This window comes from Notothenia coriiceps, unplaced genomic scaffold (assembly GCF_000735185.1).
Source record: "Notothenia coriiceps isolate Sejong01 unplaced genomic scaffold, NC01 NC01_scaffold00003354, whole genome shotgun sequence".
Classification (NCBI taxonomy): domain Eukaryota; kingdom Metazoa; phylum Chordata; class Actinopteri; order Perciformes; family Nototheniidae; genus Notothenia; species Notothenia coriiceps.
In genome coordinates, this window is record NW_011336055.1 from 20,901 (window position 1) to 42,253 (window position 21,353).

Below are 21,353 nucleotides of genomic sequence, written 5' to 3' on the forward strand. Positions count from 1 at the left end.
CATTGAAGGATCAGAGGGCGCTGATTTGATTAGCTCTTATAACATACAGGTCAAGGTAGGGGGAGTGAAACAGTGGAAAACAAAGCAAAGGAGAAAGGTGGAGGGAAGAGGGAGCAGAAGAAGATCAAGTTAGGGAGGATGGGGTGTAGGTGGATGTTGGGGGGGTGAGGCTATGTGGGTGGTGTGATATATCTGTGTCACAGGGATGATGAAGGGGGCCAGGAGGGAGAGCTCTGCAGTTCACCTTCTGGCCCCTGGAGGAAACACAGTGACCCTGGGCCTCCCCCCTGGCCCACCTCCCCTCCACCTGCACGATTTATGACACTCAGGGTCGGTCCAGGGTTGCTCGCTTTAAGGACATCGGTGAATCGAGTTGTGTGTGTGTGTGTGTGTGTGTGTGTGTGTGTGTGTGTGTGTGTGTGTGTGTGTGTGTGTGTGTGTGTGTGTGTGTGTGTGTGTGTGTGAAATCGCGTTGTGTGAAGCAAGCCGTTGTATGTCAAGGAGGATGAGACCTTAGTGCTGCCTGGGGAAAAGGGCAGCAATGATTTTTATCTGGGGCTCAGAAAGTGAGCACGGGCACATCCACGCGTAGTCCCGCATGACACAGTTTGAAAGGAGAAAGACTGACAGAAACCCAAATGGAAATCAAGGGAAAATTGGACCAAGATGACTGAATGAGAAAGGGTAGTTGGAGGCGTACTGCATACTGATGGTTTCGCTTCATTGTCCATTTTCACTATGATGTGCCGGCTCTTCTGCACGGTGAGATCACTCTTTGAACCCTTTTTTTTAGAAGTTTCATTCGCTCAGGGTTGCTAAATGGGAATGTTAGACTATTCTATCTAGATCCAAAATTGGTTACTTGATTGACAGAAATGTGATCAATAGTAATATTGAGTAAGTAGTACGAAGAATATCATACTGGTCATCTTCTCCTCAGCTCTTCTCTGGTATAATAGTTTTACTAGAAGGGCCGTTTCCATGAGCGAAAATAAAGTTCTATTTGCAACAAAATTCAGGAGGTTATTCCATATCCAATGATATTCCACCAAGTTTCATTAAAATTGAGCCAGTATTTTTTTCATTTTCCTTCAGACAAACAAAGAAACAACCAGCATAAAACCATAACCCCCTTGGCTTAGGTAATAATAAAAACTAATTTGAAGACATCTCCTTCTGCTCCATGAAATTTAGATTTTTCCATCGTTTTCTGACATTTCAAAGCTGCACTCATCAATATACTTTTGTATCAACAATGGCTTATTGTCTAACTTTAATTTGAAATGGGTCCCTAGTGGTAATGAATCCACTGAGAATGATCATTGATTCTGAAGTTTCCCTGAGCGTTATAAAGTCTTTTTTTTCCTGCAACTGTAATATTTGTGGTTAACACTTACAGCCCTCATGAACCACACGCAGCAGAACACTGTTTTTGTCAGACGAACAAAGTTAACAACTAGCTGCTGAACATAGTAGATAAATTAGCGGCTAAAGAGACACCTATTTCCCTCCAGAGTTGGTGGGGACCAAACATTTAGCAAATAGGAGAGTTCACATGCAGGCGGCCAGAAACCCCAATTCAAACTAATGAAGCCCCGTTGTCGTAAATATGTGAGAAATATTGGGTGATAGACAGATAAATCAACAATAGTGAATTGTAGCCCTCTTTTCCACATGCTACTTTGCTCCATGTGATTGTTTTTATGGTTTCTTTTGTTGCATATTGTATTGCCATTTAGTTGTGTGATTGATTGTGGCTATATCCACTAGAAGAAGGCTTTATCTCCATTATCCTTTGAGGCATGCTTGAGATAAAGGGATATACACATAAACTTGACACGCCTTAATGATAAACCATAAACACAGTGTATATTTAAATGGCACATCAGTGAGCCAAACGCATTGGAGATGGCAGGTAGGAATATTGAAATATGGCTTATTGTCGCGGGCGCTAAGCGAAAGCAATCGGGGAGAATTGGGCGGCATACGGTACGAGAGGTGAGGGTTGAGTTGAGGGAGATTATTGCTGAAGGAGTTGAGTCAAAGGGCTATTGTATGTATGGAGATGAGGTGGGGAGGAAGGTCGCTCCTCATCCATAACAGATGATTCACAGTCTGCCCTGACCTTTCATACCAGTGGACTTATCTCTCTGCTTACTCCATCTGATGCAAGCAGAGTTCAAATGTACGCCGCTCATAGCCAAAACATACACACATGGATCGTATGCACACATGCGGACGTCCACATGTTTGATTCTTGGATGCACATTTATAATGCACATTTACCTGCGCATCATGTCAAAGGTTCACTGCGGCACCCTGCTCACATCTAATGTGACAAATAACTTCTTCCTCCGGTTGTATTGTTCTAATCCCTTTAGTGGGCTGCGGAATGGAAATATAATTACATTTCCGTGGTGCAGTGCCTTTGATAAGACAGCCGCTTGCTGAGCTGAATGTCTAACCGAGTTGGACGCCTCTCCAAAGCCCTCTCCACTTTACTTTTCCCCCTGACTCACTCCTCTCCATCTCTTCAGTCTCCCTCTCTCTTATACTTCTTTTTTTCCCGTTTTTGTTCTCTCAACCCCACGCGCTCCCACCCTAGCACTTCAAAAAAGCTAATTCTGCCTCTCTCTTTCTCACCCGCCCAGGTATTGCAGTGGATAAAAGAGGTGTCGTCTACTTCGTCGATGGCACCACCATTCAGAAGATTAATGAGAGGGGTTTGCTCTCCACCGTGATTGGCTCAAACGGACTGATGTCGATGCAGCCGCTCAGCTGTGATGCACGTATGGACATCAGCCAGGTAAGCTAAAAAAGCTGTCTAGTTAACTGGGGAAGAGCCAGAGCAGCGTCTTTTTGTCCGAATTAACATCTAATCTGTCGAGAAATAAGACTCATTCGTGTGTGTTTTGTGGCGCCTAATTAAAGTAATTAACCCCAAAAAAGGTTATAGATTACCGATATGTTGTTGTTGTTCTCTTACAGTTGGTGATTGTTTTGTCAATCTCAATTGACCGACCCCAAATTGGTTTGTCTTCTTATAGGTGTGTGTGGGTTTCTGGGAGAGAGAGAGAGTAGACAGCCACTGCACAGATTTGATCAGCCAGCCCTCAGATCACACTGCTGACTTATATCAGGCCTATTAGAGCAGAAGATGAATTATAGATGAACTGCTGGCTCTATAGAGGGATCTATGCTCACACATAGGGGAGGGAAGTGCCTGTGAATGTGCGTCAATATGTGTGTGTGAATGTGTGTATGTGTGTGTGAATCTGCGTGTTCAGCCAGGGTGAGCTCCCAGAGGTGCTCTTATATGTCTTTAAAGGGGCCCGTGTTACCTCACAATCCGTCTGTTTGTTGGTTATCGGGCCCTGCAGCGCGTCCAGCCTCATTCATCCTCCATCTGTGTTTGTTCTCATAAACTGCTGTGACCTCAGTGTGGCATCAGTATTGATGGAAACTGGCTTCTATAGCTACGGCTAGACAAACAACACGTCTGTAATTTATGCAGAATAAACAAGCCAAATGTTGGCTTGAAGTCCAAATGAAAGTTGAAGTCTCACTTTATATATAAGGAAACATAATCTGAATTGATACAGCAGCTTCTAAGCTCCAACTCCTGTGGTGCACTACTGACTAGTGCTGGATGTCTTATGAACGTTGATACAAGACTCCCCCCCNCCCCCCCCCCCCCCCCCCCGTGCTGATAAATTGGCAATCCCCTTTGAAAGTGGAAGTTAGCAAACTGGGCTAACTAACTTTCAGTTTTCTTTCAACACTCATTTGACTCTTCTTACTCTCTTTTTTTATTCAGCCGAATCTTTTCAATAAAAAAAAAGAAAAGGTAATATGAATTAAGATAAGATACGATGGACCTTTATGAATCCCTGTGGGGAAATGTTATACTCATATTATATTGTGAGGATAGAACAGAAAAGCAATACATAAGATAAAGTAAAAATTGATAAAGAATTGGTGACGTATTTCTTCAGAAAAACATCTCTGAATTATTTTTTCCTAAGGACATGCATTTCCTATATGTTTGAGATTTAAGACATTCAAAATAAATAAAAAAAATTAATATTTGAATGAAATATTAACCAAAAAAATAAAGCTTTAACAATATGACATTTCCTTGAAAATTAGACAATTATACAACAATTGTTATACAATACAATTCTCTAGTGTTATTTCAGAACCTCCTGTAGTGTAAGCTGTCAAATGTCATGTATCAGTTGTAGCGATGGCAAAAGACCAGCCTGTCAAAACCCCCTTGACCTCAGCCTTGACACTAATGTACAGACTCCCACATGCATTTAGATCCAAATCACACATCATTCTCACTAATCCAAAGCCCCCCTGCTGGTTAACTACATGTGTGGCTCTTGTATTCAGAACTATTTTTACTGCCTGCCCACACAGACATCGCACCAAAAACTCCTCCTGAACACCCGAGGCACAATCACCACGGTAGCGCACAAATCAAAAACAAACACGAGGAATATTGATTCCTATCAAATGTTTTTATTTTCTCTCTTCAGTTTGATTTTAATTGAGCGGGGCCCAGCTCTGGAGTTCAACTCAACTTGTGAAAGTGACCGCCTGCCAGCACCGCAAAGTTCAATATCACCAGATTTGATGCGTGTCCTCTTCGGCTAAGGACAGCCTGAGTCCTGCTTGATGAATCTCTCTACCTCTTAAAATGGGATTTCAAAGTGAACCCTCTTCTCTCTCATTTGACAGTGCCTATAATTGGACATGTCAGTGGCAATTTAACATGATCCATTTATTTACCAATCCATCGTCGGAGTCATCAATCACCTTCGCTGATCCTGCAGACGAACCGTCTCAGCGGCTTGCAGTGTGTGTGTGTGTGTGTGTGTGTGTGTGTGTGTGTGTGTGTGTGTGTGTGTGTGTGTGTGTGTGTGTGTGTGTGTGTGTGTGATGGGCGGACAGGGATGTGGGCGGTGTGCAGTGAGCGGGTGTAGGTTTGCCTGCCTTTGACCCCCACAGCGTTAGCGGGCAGGGAGTGCTATTTGAGCCCGCAGCGATCATGGTTATTGGCTGACATTTGCGACAGTGCCGAGGCGAGTCTTGAATAAACACGGGGAAGGCTCCCTGGCCGCCGCTGACCTTTGCATGAACAGGGAGGGTCAGGAGGCCTAATGCTGTGTTATTAAGGAGCCATTATTTGTAACACCTGTAGCTGACTATGGTGGGCGATAGCCAAACACTGCTCTCTTGTTCTCCTGTTGTCATTTTTGATAGAAATACACTCACTGTATGTTCTGTCTGTGTTTGCCTATGTGTGTGTGTGTCTTTCTACAGGTGCGTCTGGAGTGGCCGACAGACCTCGCCATTAACCCGCTGGACAACTCCCTCTACATCCTGGACAACAACATCGTCCTGCAGGTAGAAAAGCCATCAGAACACACAAAAATATCTCAAGTTCAGAAATCCTTTATTTGGCCCACAGCGGGGAAATGTACATTGTTATAAAAATACAAATGTAACATGTATATTTTCTTCTTTTGTGATGCTATTTTATTTCTATTGAGATGTTTACATATTCAATTGTTTATTTCTAGTCTTACATTTCTCAAATGTACAATGCCTTGTCTTTTTATGCTGCTGCAACACAAAAATGTAATAAGAATCAATATATTACGAATGAAGTACTTCTTATCTTATCTTGTTATAGCAAAGAGGCAGTGCAGATAAAGAGAACAAATGTTATTCGTATTTTTTTTTCTTAAAAATAAAGCTCAAATAAATACACATTAATGGGGATAAATAGGTAGCATCATATAAAAGTATTGGAAGATATACAAGTTGTGAATTTGCAACCGTAATAAATTCATTAAATTGTGAAAGTTACCCAGAGACTGAATTCAAAATAATGTTTTTGTTCAAGCATATATTTTCTGAAAGACATTGGCATACATACTGTGTGTCCCTCTGGTTATGCTAATCACTCTAGAACATGTGAAACCATAATGAGATGTCAGATCAGGTAGATCCAGGTGTGGAGGTTTGATCCACTGCAGCAACACATTTGATGTCATTTGATATCATTAACTTAGCTTTCTCTCTGCATTTTACAGAGCCTATACCAAAAAGTGTATTTTTTTTCTTCCATGTCAGGTATCAGAAAACCTCCAGGTGCGTATTGTGGCGGGCCGCCCCATCCACTGTCAGGTCCCCGGTATCGACCACCACCTGGTGAGATGGGCGGCGGTGCGCACCACCCTGGAGGCAGCCAAGGCCATCGCACTATCCCACCTCGGCACGCTGTACATCGCTGAGACCGACGAGAGGCGCATCAACCGCATCCAACAGGTCACTGTCACTAAAAATACTGAAACATTCATTTAATATAAGCTAGAGATGCTATGATTTGTCAATATAGAGCAGCTACCATCATGTCATTGAAATCTACTTTTCTAATGCCAGCCATCACCCCATACATTTTCACACCAAGATTATGCGTGAGACATCTTTAAATGGGCCGTATTATAGCTTTGGGGGTTTTCCCTTTCCTGCAGTGTGTTATAAAGGTTTTGGTGCATGTAAACGGTCTGCAAAGGCTAAAATACATGAACCGGAGAATGAGCATAATAGGGCCCCTTTAAATCCACTACTTCCTTCATGTTGGAAATTGGTAACCCTTCTGATTTTCATCAAGATGCACAACATTTCCTAATCCAACTTTTTAACATATTGCCATACCATTTTTGCCAACGTGTGTGTATTATTTACTCAGGGTTCAAACCAATGCCAGCCTTTGTGAATTATCAGAGAGCAATGGCACCTGCTAATAATAATGTCATTTAAATCTACTGATCTGATGTTAACCATAAGGTTCCAATTTTTACAGAAAGCTTTTAATAATACATACTTGAAGCCATTACTTTCCTCATGTTAAAGGTCCCATCATATGCTTTTCCGGTTATTACCTGTCCCCTTGTGTGTTATTTAGCTTTTTATGCAGTAAAACTCTAACACAGAAAAGACCTGTCTATGCTGCCCCAGAACGCCTCGTTGGAGATTTTTCTATTTCCATTGTTGTCTTCTGGGGCCTATTGACGTCACTACGTCCAAATGGACCAATTGGCACACAGCTATAAAACAATAGGCACACCCTCTGCCAGAGTGGACTCCCGAGCAGCTCAGGAGTCCGCCCCTCGAGGCTCCCGGAGCGGACAGTGTGAGGTGGATTTCCCGCTGTGTTTCCCTGGATGCTGGATATAGACCAAGTGCCGTGCCGGCGGCCCCACAGAGCTCGTCTCGCTGTCTCGCGGACCCCACGCAGCAACCAGGAAACGACACCAGTAACCCAGCTCACACTGTCCGCTCCTCACAGCAGCGAGTCGCGCAACGTCCCGCCAACACGGCCTCCAGACCCCACGCAGCATTCTCATCTGTTTGTCATTACTGGTGTCATTTTCTGGTTGCTAACGCCATTGTAACACATAATCACTGATGTTCCACTGTAACGGTGGTGGACTCATCAGAACAGAGTGGGCGAGCTGACCAATCAGAGCACAGTGGGCCCACAGGCAGGGGGGGGGGCAGGAGCTCCAACAAGGCGTTTAGGACAGAGAGTGAATACACATACTTTACAGAGATGCTGTATGAGAAACCAATGTGATTTTGGAACATTGAACATTGTAAATATATTCTAGTAGACCTCAACAATGGAATTGTGATCAGTAGGAATGGCCAAGACATGGGACCTTTAAAGGGCTGTTTACCATGTGTTAATTATCAAGATTCACTAATCCATCGTATTAACATATTGCAATAATTTAGATTAGATTAGGTTGGATTGCAATAGATAAGATTTGATTAGATGTTGTTTATTGATCCCAAAGAGCATCTATAGCAAACATACAATTATATTTACAAAGTATACATATATAAATATTCTATAGAACAGGTGTTATCTCTTGCAAGCCTATGTTGATCATCACAGAGCACGGCTCTTGCAACAATGTATTTACATCTCCAGAAAAACTGACAAACAGCAAAACTTCTCAGTTACAACCAGCCATCCATCTGGCCTATTGACATGTATTCAACCGCACACTTGTTGCATCACTGTGGTCTCATTGTTTGCTGCGTTTGCAGAAGCTGCGCAGCAAGAAAAGTGTTCAGAATCCGCCTCTTAAAAATGCACATACCAAACCCCATCACATCTAACAAACAATCTCAAAAGTCTGTTTTCACTTTTGGAAATAATACTTTTTTGTCCATTAGCTCCATTAGCTAGCAGCATGCTTTAAGAGCCCCGCAGCATGTGGGCAGCAGCAGCACAAAGATATTGCCTGCTAGACTCGATCAATAGTCCCTTTGTGGTCAGCAGCACCACGCTGAGTTCATGTGGAGGCAGACAGGAACATAAAACGCCTCAGATGCCTTTTTGATGGAGACAGGGCCGTCGTGTTGGATAGGGAAATCAAGTCTTTTGAAGTCTTCTTAACTGTATTTATCACTCTTATTTTATGGTGGAATTATTTCTAAAGGCTTATATTTTGCAAGCAACCCAACATTCACATATATTTATGAAGGTTCCTGCACAGAGTCTTAGCAGCAAGTACAAGTTCTACTTTGAGAGTGAATGAAAGCATTTTTCTGAAAATGAATCGTGAAATAAATTACCGGTGATGTGTTGCAGACTTTCGCAGTGGTTCTGATGTACAATCAACAAATTCATGAACCTGGCAGGCTGACGCAGATTCACTTTGATGCAAGAAAAACTCAATTAAAGACAGAAAATGTTGTCACTTGTATGACAGACTAGCTGCGTACAGGTACAGACTGACAATATATTTAAAGCTGATTAAAAAAATGACACGCAAATTAACCGCTACATTTCATCTTAAATGGCTACACCAGCTGCGTCTTGTACTGTTAATCCAGCAAGTATTTCTTCCTCAGTATAATAAGCCTTATTAAATGTGAACGTACCTTGGCACCAGTCTTTAGGCGAGGCTTTGGCACCGCCGCTGGTCTGCTCTCAAAGTCCAGACGCGTCATTCTGTCTCAAGCAACCCCCAAAACCTTTGGGCAAAACATCAAGGACCCCAAATCCATAACCAATATGTGGTGAATTTTTTAGAGGCTGGAGAGTCATTGAATATGCCTGATATTAGAGCTTTGAGGTGAATTAAAATTAAATTGCATTCCAAATTAGCTTGGTTGTGGCTGTTTTTCTTTATTTTCAATCAAGCACAAATTAGAAGAAATTGTTTTCTGTGAAGTGGTCAGTGTTTGAAAGTCAGATGTTTTTTTCGCAAACAAGTCACAAGACTTTCAAATTCATTCCAGAGGTTGTTCATTATTTGAATTCTCAAGCTCTTCTTTATACACACAGTACTGTATACTATGTGTATATATTTAATTATATTTCTAGGAGGACACTTTTAAGTCTTAATTAAGCGTAGTTAGGATTGATTTTCTACTCCGAGATGTTTGATTAATAACGACCATCATCATTACAGTATGTCATCACATTTTAAAGGATTATTTCAACATGTTGTCTCTAACACTTTTATGATTTCTTGCTGCATCTTACAAGAGCACATCTCTCTTGTACTTCTCTCACATCCTGTTCTCCTAAAAAACTGTCAAAGCACAAAGGGAGGAAACCAAGAATGACATATTTTAATTTACCTGTGTAAATTACGTTACGAATATATTTTTTAAAGCTAAACCATGACCATATTTAAAAACCTAACCTTGTTTTGATTTGTTTCAATTCACAACTTTATCTTTAAAAAATATCCTTTTTCCTCCCTATATAATTGCAGCAGCAGTTAGCTTAGCTGGCTATGCTAGCAACAGGAACACAATGTGCCTACCAGCCTTCCAGTTTCTCCAAACAAACAAGATAAAACGTGTTAATAACTTCAGAGGTACTACAGCCCTGAGAGTGATATTCTCATCTAACTCTGTCTAAAGTCAATAAGCCAAATAATGTAGCATGCTCTCCGAGGACTACTTAAGAAACATTACCCCTCCAAGATTAATCAAAATCAATCTGTTGGTGTAGCACCGTACACCCTCATATATTCAGCAGCACTCTCCATCAAGACAATTAGTTTTATTTGTTTGGAGAGCTGGATTTCAAGTTGCAAAGATTTATCAATCTGTCAGCGGGCAAAGCCCCATTTAGTCTGAATGGGAAAGACAAATAATTCTTTTTTTTCCCGGAAATTAAAAAGAGGCACCTGAGATATCATCTAAGATTGTTTGGTTGAAGCACCTGCAGAGAAAATACATCGTCGCCATTTTCATATCATTAATCTGCATTCCAGCTCAGGTTTTCATGAAATGCCATCATTATCTTGTTTGTCAGAGAGATTTGACATGGAAAAAATAAACTGTTGAACATTATCTTCCTGTATTTTATACTTTCTAACGTTTTTGAACACTTCACAGGTGTCAACCAACGGGGAGATATCTATTATCTCCGGAGCCCCGACGGACTGTGACTGTAAGATCGACCCCAACTGTGACTGCTTCTCTGGTGGGTCCTCACACACACACAGATGTGACTGTATAATTAAGTAATGTGAAACTATTAGATTATGTCTTATAGGATTACATAGTACTAAAAACAACATGTAACTGCACTTTAAAAGCTTATCAGATCATATCTTACTTGGCCTGGTTCAGGCGTGTATCGAAGGAAACAAAACAAGAGGACTTTAAAAGCTATGACGCAACGTTAATAAATTGCAACAGTCCTTTCCTTGATACAGAATAATTAAATCTCGCTGCATCTTTGTCCCTGCGGATTTTATTAGCTTGAGAGGAACCTTTTTTCTCGCATGAATGTCTCTCTCACTGTTCTCTGCACACTTGAATGTGTCTAAATTATTTATTTCAGATATTTCCCTATCTTAGAACGGCTGTTTTGACTCTCCTCCAAAAATAATAAAGGAACAAATTATGATAATGATGTTTGTGTATATAATGACAATACACACAAAAGCAAAGACTATCTATAATGTCATAATGGAAGAGTAAGTGAATGTAATTTGACTTTGTAAATGTGTGTGTGTGTGTGTGTGTGTGTGTGTGTGTGTGTGTGTGTGTGTGTGTGTGTGTGTGTGTGTGTGTGTGTGTGTGTGTGTGTGTGTGTGTGTGTGTGTGTGTGTGTGTGTGTGTGTGTGTGTGTGTGTGTGTGTGTGTGTGTGTGTATGAAGGGGATGTATTGGTATTCATGGGGAGACTCCAGCTAATTTTCAGCAGGAACCAGCTTGAGAGAAACCTTTTAAATCCATTGAAATTACAGCTGCTGAAAGAGAAAAGCTCTCTTCTAGCTGCCGAAGGTTTTCACTGCTGGGTGTCTCATGTAAGGGCACCTGAAATGAAATAAGCGGAAGAGGGAAAGGACCAAACAAATAAGCCGATGTTCTTTTGACAGTTAGGCCATGCTTTCATTGTAAGTGTCGTAGCATACGATTTTATCATTTAATTCTGCTCATAAAATCTGTCTCTTTTTTTATTCAAAATGGAGGGGAAGTGTCTCTCCCATGCCACAAGCCAATGGGTTGTAACCGTCCCTTTTTCTTGGGTTGTACTTTGCATATTTTCAATCATGTCTTGCTGTTAACAGATGATTACTCTCTTCAGAGGTTTTCCATTTCCATCCCGTCACTGTAGACTGTCATACAGTGTCTTTGAACATGCACACATACAGTACAAATACAAACAGACATGAACGCACATACAAACGCACGTAATGTGCATGCCGTCAAAAGATAAACTGCAACCCTGCCGCCTGCGGCCCATCAGAGGCCCGGGCCTACTGCTGACAGCATCTAAAGGGCCTCACCCCCGCTGTGCTACCAAAGACTTCTGAATGCATTCAGTCACCCACGACCACCTTCTGATAACGCTGGGGTCACTATCAAGGTGGTTATATCAACTCCATTGGGAAGCTACAGCATCACAACAAGTCCAAGTCCTGAGCGAAACTGATAAACGCTTAAGCTGCGTAGATCTCTTTCTCTGAAGAATAATCTGAAATGCTCACTGTGTTAATATCTGAGGGTACTTTTATTCTTGCTATTTTTTTCCAAAAAGAGTGTGTCCTCGTCTAAAGACTGTCTTGTTTTCTGTCATCAGGAGATGGAGGCTACGCACGTGACGCTCGTCTCAAAGCCCCATCCTCTCTGGCCGTGGCCCCCAACGGCACCCTGTATATTGCTGATCTGGGCAACATCCGGATCAGAGCCGTCAGCCCCAACCAGCCTCAGCCTAGCCCGGCTGGACTGATGGAGATCAGCTCCCCACTGGATCAGGAGCTCTATCTCTTCAGCCAGGTACTCAATGCCTGAGCTATTTCTAAAGAGCATTATTATACCTACATACTACTCCCCCAAGTTACATGAAATTGAATAGTTTGCGAAGCTTAAACATCACCTGGTAAAACTTGTAACTGGAGTGTAGCAAAAAGTATAGCTGATAGTACAAATGACTGAAGGCCATCTGTTGAGAACCAAGCTTAAGTCAACTGACAAGGCTAACGTTAGCGTTCTAATATGATTTGTTTAAAGAGTACAGAAGGTAGCCTATTATGTTATAAAGACAACATACTGTATCTGACCTGACATGTATTCATGATGTTACCTATAACACAATATAACTTAAGTTACAAACATAATAAGCGCATTCACACCGCAGTACTTTTCCCACAAAGGTTCATGAGAACTTAGTTCATCAGAACTCTTTAGTTCTGATGAACTAAGTACAGCTCGCGTTCACACCGGAATAAATCCCTGGGGGTGGATTAGGCAATTGAAGCCGATGACGTCACTTCTTCTTCTTCTGCTTTGGGTTTACTGGCAGGCCGCAAACAACTTCACGGCGTATACTGCCGCCCAAAATCCCCGGCCGGAAGTCCCCGGTTGTTGGGGACTGGCTTCAGTAGAAGCTGCTGGGAGTCCCAGCAGCTTCTACTGAAGCCTTCCGAGTAAATCGCCAGAACGCCGACATCTCCTCATCTCCACCGCTCCCATGTTTTATTTTGTGTTGCCATAAATTAGTCTCTCTGCGTTTCTGCGCTGGGCTAATGCTAATGCTAATAATGCTAATAAAATGGTGGCTTCACAACACTTTTTTTGAGTTTTACGGGGCGTGGTTTGCAATCCGCCCAGCCAATCAGAAATATAGCTCTTTTCTCACAAGAGAGCCGCATGAGAGTCCCTGCTCTCTAGCAGGGACGGAAAAGGAGGTAAAAAGGTTCTCATGAACTAATTTGAGTTCCGGCTCTTTTTGGTGTGAACGCGACATTTCGAAACTATATCGGAACTAAAGTGGGAAAAGTACTCCGGTGTGAACGCGGCTAATGCTAATAACATTAGAATAAATGATTTCATGATGTTAGCTAGGTTAGCATGTCAGATATTTCTCTCTCATTCACCATGTTTGCATAAAACGCACTAACATTACAGTTACACTTGCAAAGGATAAGCAGTTAAGTTAAATATATTGTTTGTCCCCTAGTTTTTTTTATTGGACATCTTATCAGGCTATAATGACTTCTTATTTATATAGTTGAATGGCTTTGAAGTCATCCTTCCTTTGCCTTAGTGAAAATGATAAATAATATGTAATATTTTTTAACTGAGTTAAATTGTGTATGCAAATTCAGTACTGATTATAACTTCCAAATACTTTTTTTTTTTCAAAGAGTTTAAACAATGCCACGTTTTTTTTTTTTTATGTGAAACAGAAATGCTAGGGGGGGATTTTTTGGTTAGAGTCTGGGATATGTCAGTGATTAGCGATCACATTGATTTTGATGCATTGCATCAAACGCATTAAACAGCAGCAATAACCCTTGTGGAAACAATAAAGAAATAGCATGCATTTGCCCCATAGGGTAAACATGAGAAAATGGCTCAATCTGGTAGAAAATAGTAACAACTATTTTGAAGCCAGGGCTCTAGATACAAAACGTGAAATGACAACGCAGGGTTTTGTTCTGTAATGGCCGTGGGATAAAAAACTGTGCTTGTAATGGGTTTCAATGGGGATCATTTTATCCTTGAGGGTCTGAGTGTCTGTATTGTGGCGCGCAGTATTATACACTTATTATTTGAGTTGAGGTTCTTCAAAACATTTGGGGAAAAACTTACACTGTGCAACAATGTATGCCATGTGCATTAACCCAGCCAACATAATTGAATAATAAGCCAACAATGTCCTTATTACTACTTAATGGGAAAGTTTAAATCAGATAATGCAGTTTGGCAAATAACTTGTTTATTTGACTAAACAACCCGACCCTGACAAATTCCCATCTCTTCTTTGTCCCGACAGAACGGCTCCCACATGCACACCAAACACCTGATCACCGGCCACTTCCTGTACAACTTCTCCTACGGCTCGGACGGCCAGCTGTCGGGGCTGACGAACCGCGACGGCCACGGGATGCAGGTGCGGCGGGACGCTCACGGAGTGCCTCTCTGGCTGGCCCTACCTGGCGGACAGGTGTACTGGCTGTCTCTTAGCAACAGTGGAACACTGCGGAAGGTGTCAGCCCAAGGCCATGACATCGCCCACATCACTTACCATGGCAACACCGGTCTCCTAGCAACCAAGAGTGATGAAAACAGTTGGACCACTGTTTATGAGTATGTTTCTTTTCCTCTGCTTTTTGTGCCTTTCCTTTTTATTACTTTATTTATCTTTTTCTTTCCCTTATTTCTTTTCTTCCCCTTCCCCTTCCCTCGCTTATCTTTCATTTCATCCACTCTCTGTTGCTTGAATATGAATGTTATATATCGATGTGATTGCCTGAATGTGCATATGTTTGAATATGAGACAGAGCTTATGTTAACGTTGTGAAATATGAGTGCCATCTGGTGGTAGGCCATCACTTTAAAAAGCTGCAGAGACTTTTTTTCCCCCATTTCATCTCTGCTTAAGTGACTGATTAGCTGAAGGCCGTCTCTGCAACACTTTGATCACACACATGTTTGGTATCACACAGATAGTACACACACACACACAAACACATCCGTCTGAATTATTCACCACTGCCGACCGAGTCTCTGTCTCAAATTCCACAGCTGGATAATTACACATATAAATCACAGTTGACACTTACTCTGTTCCGATGTTTGCGGATGACAGGGGAAATGGAGTGATAGTGAATACGCAAAGTGTGTGTTTGTGCGTTTGTGTGAGCGTACGACTGTGTTTCATTTGTCCAAGCGCGACAGTTATCTGTGTATGTGTGTTTGTATTGCTTGTACATCATCGGCTTTGTGTTTATTCTCCCAAGGTACAACAGCGAGGGTCGCTTGACCAACATCACCCTCCCCACCGGCGAGGTGAGCGGCTTCCATGGCAACCTTGAACGCTGGTCTCGGGTGGAGGTCGAGGCGTCCAACCGGGAGAACTTTATCACCAGTACCAACCTGTCTGCCAGCGACACCATCTACACATTCAGACAAGGTGAGAGATTGTGTTTTTTTATTCCTCATAGGTCGGTCTTAGTAAGCTACAGAAAGAGAGGAGTTTACACAGGTTTGCAATAATCCAGGGGCACAGATGTAATGTGTATTCACTGGTTGACATGCAGAGTCATTATAGCCTCGCCACAATGCATCTACCCCCATCTAGTTCACCAAAAACATGCCGAAAGGCCATTTATGACTCACCGAGGGATCTAGGGGGGACAACATACATACGCAGTGCGAACCATGAGGGCATAGTGATGTTTAAAAATGTATGACTGGCAAACTGTAATAACGTGGCTGTTATTCTGGTCAGGTCAGACACACTGACCTTACAGTTTTCCCTCACCTGGATGTGTGTGCGCGAGATTCACAGCTGTAAAAAAATGATGTATCCCTTGATCTAAATTATTAACACATGCATTCGATGTGAACTCTTAATCACAAGCACAATTTATTTTTGTATTTAAAAAAGAAAGGCAGATCCAGAAGGTGACTTGTGAAACGCCTTAACGTCCGCGGGATAAAATGGATAGAGGGCAGAGATGAGAGGGGGAGAAAATGAGAGTGGAGTGGAGAAGCCGCTCATGGGAGCAGTTTCCTCTCATGTCATTCCTTTAATTGCTTTCTAGCAGTTGTCACAATGACAGCACTGCAGGGAGAGAAAAGCCGCTCTCACACACACACACACACACACACACAAACACACACACACAGCCACGTCGCCGTGCTACAGTTTGACAGAGCTGCCAGGCATAAGTTGAAATGACCTCCTATTTTAGTGCCCCCCCTTTACTCCAATCCACAAACTCTTGGTGTTTCTTCCTGCCTCTAAGGCAACAATAACCATATGTACAGAAAGAGGTTTATAGCGATGCAGGGAGCTGAAGTTACTACCCAGTTTACTAGAATTAAATGTAATGGTAAAAATATTGTTTTATGATAATATTTGCAATTTTTTTTAAATGTGTGTTTCAGAAATGGTTCAAAGTGATGTTGATGTGTGAAATCTTTCTCAGGGCACTGAAAATGAAAGAAGTGTTTCTGAGAAACCTTTGCAATGTGTGAACAAACTATCACAGCTCCCCACCCTTACTTTACTTCCCCCTTTTCTCTCTGTATTACTTTCTCTCTCCCTTTATTCTCTCCGTCTGCCTTTGTCTTTCGACTGCTCTTTTTTTGAATAGATTAACTATTTTCAAAGATACAATAGCTGATACAGTACAGCTAAAGTTGCTGTGACAATTTGAAAAACACTTTTAGATTCAGCAACAAATTTAAACAAAGTTGTCATAAAAATAGTTTGATTTGTAATCATTGCATTGATGTTGCTGCATGTCATAATTTTTTCTCACCTTCATTTTGAGACACTGATGTTTTTTCACACTTTTTTTCATCCATGGTGTTAATGTGGTTGTGTGTTTGTGTCTCTGCACCTCTGTGACGATGGACCCTAGACCATGCTCAGAGTTCATACAGAGTAAGCGCCGACGGGTCCTTCCTGGTGACCCTGGCCAGCGGGATGGAGCTGTCACTCATCACGGAGCCCCTCCTCCCGGGAGGAGCAGGGGGCGGAGTCAGTCCCACGGCCAGCCGCTGTAACATCAGCCTGCCCGGAGACCACGCCCCCAGCCTGATCGAGTGGAGGCAGAGGAAGGAGCAGAGCAAGAGCAACTACAGCACCTACGAGCGCAGGCTCAGGGTAAAACACTAAAGCTCAAACGTATTCTTAATATAGGAAATCCTAAATCATTGGTTCCCAAACTCAAAGTCGGGTCCCCCAGTAGGGATTGTTAAGGATTCATAATGGGTCAAATGCCATCTTTATTACATTTCGGGGCCTATACATTTCTGTGAACAAATTATAGATTTGATTATTATTAAGGATATAGAGTAGTATGCAGTGTACTAAAGATTTAATAGCTTACACTTAATTTGTAAAAAAATCCCATTCCACCTGTTTAATAAGTGTATAATAATGATACAGACAGAGTATTGTTACATAATTAAATATTGATCAGGATCATTTACGCAATAGTAACAGAAATCACCTTTTATTTTATTAAGATAGAAACACAGAAGTTTCTCTAGAAGGAGCTAACAATACATTTGTTTTTAAAAAAAAGCCTATTTCAACTGTTTAAAAAACAAAATAATAATGCATACAGAGAGAGTATTACAAAGAAATTAAAAACAACAGGAATATTCACACAATAGTAGGAGGAAATAATCACTTTTTTTACACAAACTTCCTGCAATTATTAGTTTCAATTTGAGTTAATTGTGCAGTTAATAATGTATTATTGCTTCAAATTGTATGTATCATGTTATATCCATAAAATAACTCAGGGTTTCTCACTTTATGCAATGGTAGTGAACTGTAGTTTGGAAAATGAAATGCATTACTACACAGTATCCATGAATTCACTGCGTTAACCAGTAAACCGCCAACCACCAGCCAAATATAATAGAAACTGTGTGAATAGGAATCACACATCTTAGAAGTGCTGATATAACCAAAAGTGATGCAATCTGACCTTTACACACTCCCATCAGAAATGACAAAGAAATGTCACCTGCAGGTGCAATCTACTCAGTGAGTCTTTCATTTGTTTAGAGCCACACTGAGGAGCTGTTTGAGCCTCGCTACAGTTTCTCCATTAATTTGGTCACTAGGAGCGAACTGATCACACACCGACTTCAACTCTTTTTCGCAGAAAGTACACGGCACAAACAGAATATTTCATAAGGACATTTATCTGATGTGTGCTAATTAATTAGCATTCCCTCTGGGCCACGGTTCCTCACTTGTTCAAAAGGCAATTGATTGTTAATATGCCGGTCAAGTTTGTTCTAAATGTCACAACTAATTTTTCCAAACTAATGAAATCTCTGCTCATCCCAGACATGCCCTTATATTTATATTTGCATGTCCATGGCCCTATTTATAATTGATGATGATTATAAAGCAGTACAATTTAAAAACAAGGTACATTTTGTTCTCTGTGGCTGACATTTTTACTGATTTTCTTTCCAGGCACATAACAGGAACCTGCTGTCTATAGACTTTGATCAGAACACACGAGTGGGGAAGATCTACGACGACCACAGGAAGTTCACCCTCCACATCCAGTACGACTCTCTGGGGCGGCCCGTGGTCTGGTCCCCCAGCAGCAAATACACCGAGGTGAACATCAGCTATTCGGACGGAGGGCTGCTGTCATCCATCCACCGCGGAGACTGGTCTGAGCGGCTGGAGTACGAGAACGAAAGGGTGGTGTCAAGAGCCTGGGTCAACGGCAAGATCTGGAGCTACACATACGCAGACAAAGTGAGAACATGCTCCAGGGGCGGGTGTGGGGGGGTGTGGATGTGATAGACAGTTTCCTAAAGGGGCCATATTATGCTCCTTCGGGTTTTCCCTTTCCTGTAGTGTGTTAGATACGTTGTTACGCATGTAATTGGTCTATAAAGGTTAAACCCCAAAGGGTGTGTGTGTGTGTGTTAGCTTGTCCCACACACTGCCCCCCCCCTCCTGCCTGAAACACCTCCAGTGGACTCCTTTGTTTACTTTTGTAAGTGACATCACTATGTAACAATCACGCTTCTATTGGCTAGCGATGCAACACATTGTACATGATAGGGTCGGAACATCTTTAAGCGGTTGACCAATCAGAGCAGACTGGGCTCTGGTTTCAGACAGAGGGTGAAAAGAGGTGCTGCTGGCAGTATGAGAAAAATAAAGAGCTTTTTGAACATTAAAGCCTGTAAACATGTCAAAGTAGAGGCTCAAAATACAAATATGACCCTGAAAATCAGCGTAATAGGGCCCTATTTCATGCTGAGATTTGTTGAGGGCTTCAGTCCTCTGTTTTTGTAGAAACCTAACACATCCACTTCAAGGCTGTCACAGTTAAAACTGAAACTAACACAAAATGTATGAAAAGTCTTTATGTTCTTCTTCTGTGTGAATTGAAAGTAACAAATTCACACATACAGGTCTGTTCTTTCAACCGTTTTTCCCCCGCCCTTTGAGGCAGCCATTGGGTTCCATTCATTTCACCTAACTATGAAAATCAATTTGCAGAGAGAAGATTATGTCAGAGTTCAGTTACTGTGCAGACTTTTTTTAAGCAGTCTGCACTTGATGCCCTCATGACTTCACATCCGCGCTATAGCTTTGAGAGCTGCATAGGCAGGCGAGTTGTTCATTGTGAGGAGTTACGTAAATCGAGTTTCAAGGCTCACTTAACTGAACCTGCGTTTTCCTGAGAGCGAGATGTACAGAGAAAAAGCACTTTTAAAAAGGGTTAGAAATAATGTGCCCCATATGTCGTGATTTTTATGGGAATTAAAAATGCTAAAGAGGTATGCTCTTTTAAGAGTGTGACAAATCTGAAAGCTACCGGAAGCTATAATTTCCGCCCTAGAAAATTAATTGAAATATTTAATGAAGTGATATTCGGCCAGAAATACATTTTTGTGTCAGCTTCTGGTCGAAGACAAAATTAGAGCATAAATGAGCTTATATTACAAAACCATCTAGAAATGAATAATACCTGCATGTATTATTAATACGTTAATATCATACCTCACAGTTAAATTAGATGAGTATTTTTACACAACATTTTTTTTACTGCAGCTCACACTGTTCAAATATCCACTGGACACTGGAACAGGGTTTTTAAAGCTTGCCTGAAAAGTTAAATAAAAGTTCAAAGGTAAACAAAATTGCTATAAAAAAATAAAGCTTTGTGGTGATTTTCCCCCCTTTTTGTTTTGTTTTAAGAATTAGCCTTCAATGACTGCATGAAAAATGTTTCCCAAGCTTAAACCAAGGTTGTCTCTAAAGTGCAGACATTTCCTCCGTCTGACATTGAAATAAAAAAGAAAGAAAATGTTCATCACACTGTAGAGAGACAGCGTTATAACTCAGCATCTGTGTGTGTTCCTGCAGTCCATTATGCTGCTGCTGCACAGCCAGCGGCGCTACGTCTTTGAGTACGACCAGACAGACCGCCTGGTGGCCGTGACGATGCCCAGCATGGTGAAGCACACCCTGCAGTCGCTCCTTTCCATCGGATACTACAGGAACATATACACTCCCCCAGACAGCCAGGCCTCCTTCATGCAGGACTACACCCTGGACGGGCGGCTGCTGAGGACTCAGTACCTGGGAACAGGACGCAGTGTCATCTACAGGTAGGTCTGTGAGCCTTAAGTGTAGGGCTGCACGATATATCGTGTCGTGACAACACATCCTCACTCCCAGGTCGGCCTATGTTGACGTTATGTCAAGTCCCCTGTGTCGGCTTTTTCCAACGCAAGGGGGGGCGGCCGTGTCTGCTTTTTCCAACGCAAGGGGGGCGGCCCTTAGCGTACATTTTCAACTTTCCGGGATGTCCATAAGCTTCTATATAGCTCCCTAAACGTATGTTGTAGACGACTTGAGATCACGAGCGAATGCTACCCGCAGATCCATTCTCACAGCGTAATTATCCTTGTGTTTATTTATTTGTTTGATTAATAAACACAAGTTGGAGTCCGTCAGGACCGAGGGTCGGAGCAGCTAATTTGGTTGAGAGAATATTACACCCGGAAGTAAGTATTCTCTCCGCTTCGCTTGACAAACCCTGTGATAGTCCTCAAGCTCTGTGATTGGATGTTTGAGAGTGCGCCGAGGGTTACGCCGAGCGTCGAACAATGCTTTGAAATGGGATGGAACCACGGCAGACTGTCCAAAACTGGATTTGAACGGGTCCACCCCGTCGCCCCCTCCCCCACCCCGTCCCCAGAACTACACATGCTGGCTATTGTTTGTTTCGCAACATGTTTAACTTCTATGGCACGTCTCTACTGGGAGTTGTAGTT

At 42.0% G+C, this 21,353-nt stretch overlaps 1 protein-coding gene across 1 annotated transcript in view; it reads left to right on the forward strand.

Annotated features, from left to right (window-relative positions):
- Window positions 1–203: 203 nt before the first annotated feature.
- The window catches only part of LOC104941445 (teneurin-1-like), a gene marked incomplete at its 5' end in the record, with an annotated part of 33,908 nt that continues 12,758 nt past the window's right edge, over window positions 204–21,353 (forward strand). The window contains 11 exons of the mRNA XM_010766545.1: window positions 204–330; window positions 2,606–2,806; window positions 5,332–5,415; window positions 6,148–6,342; window positions 10,447–10,534; window positions 12,142–12,338; window positions 14,341–14,654; window positions 15,308–15,480; window positions 16,940–17,184; window positions 18,520–18,813; window positions 20,440–20,684. Coding sequence (XP_010764847.1) covers window positions 204–330; window positions 2,606–2,806; window positions 5,332–5,415; window positions 6,148–6,342; window positions 10,447–10,534; window positions 12,142–12,338; window positions 14,341–14,654; window positions 15,308–15,480; window positions 16,940–17,184; window positions 18,520–18,813; window positions 20,440–20,684 — 2,163 coding nt within the window. The remainder of the gene's footprint in view (window positions 331–2,605; window positions 2,807–5,331; window positions 5,416–6,147; window positions 6,343–10,446; window positions 10,535–12,141; window positions 12,339–14,340; window positions 14,655–15,307; window positions 15,481–16,939; window positions 17,185–18,519; window positions 18,814–20,439; window positions 20,685–21,353) is intronic.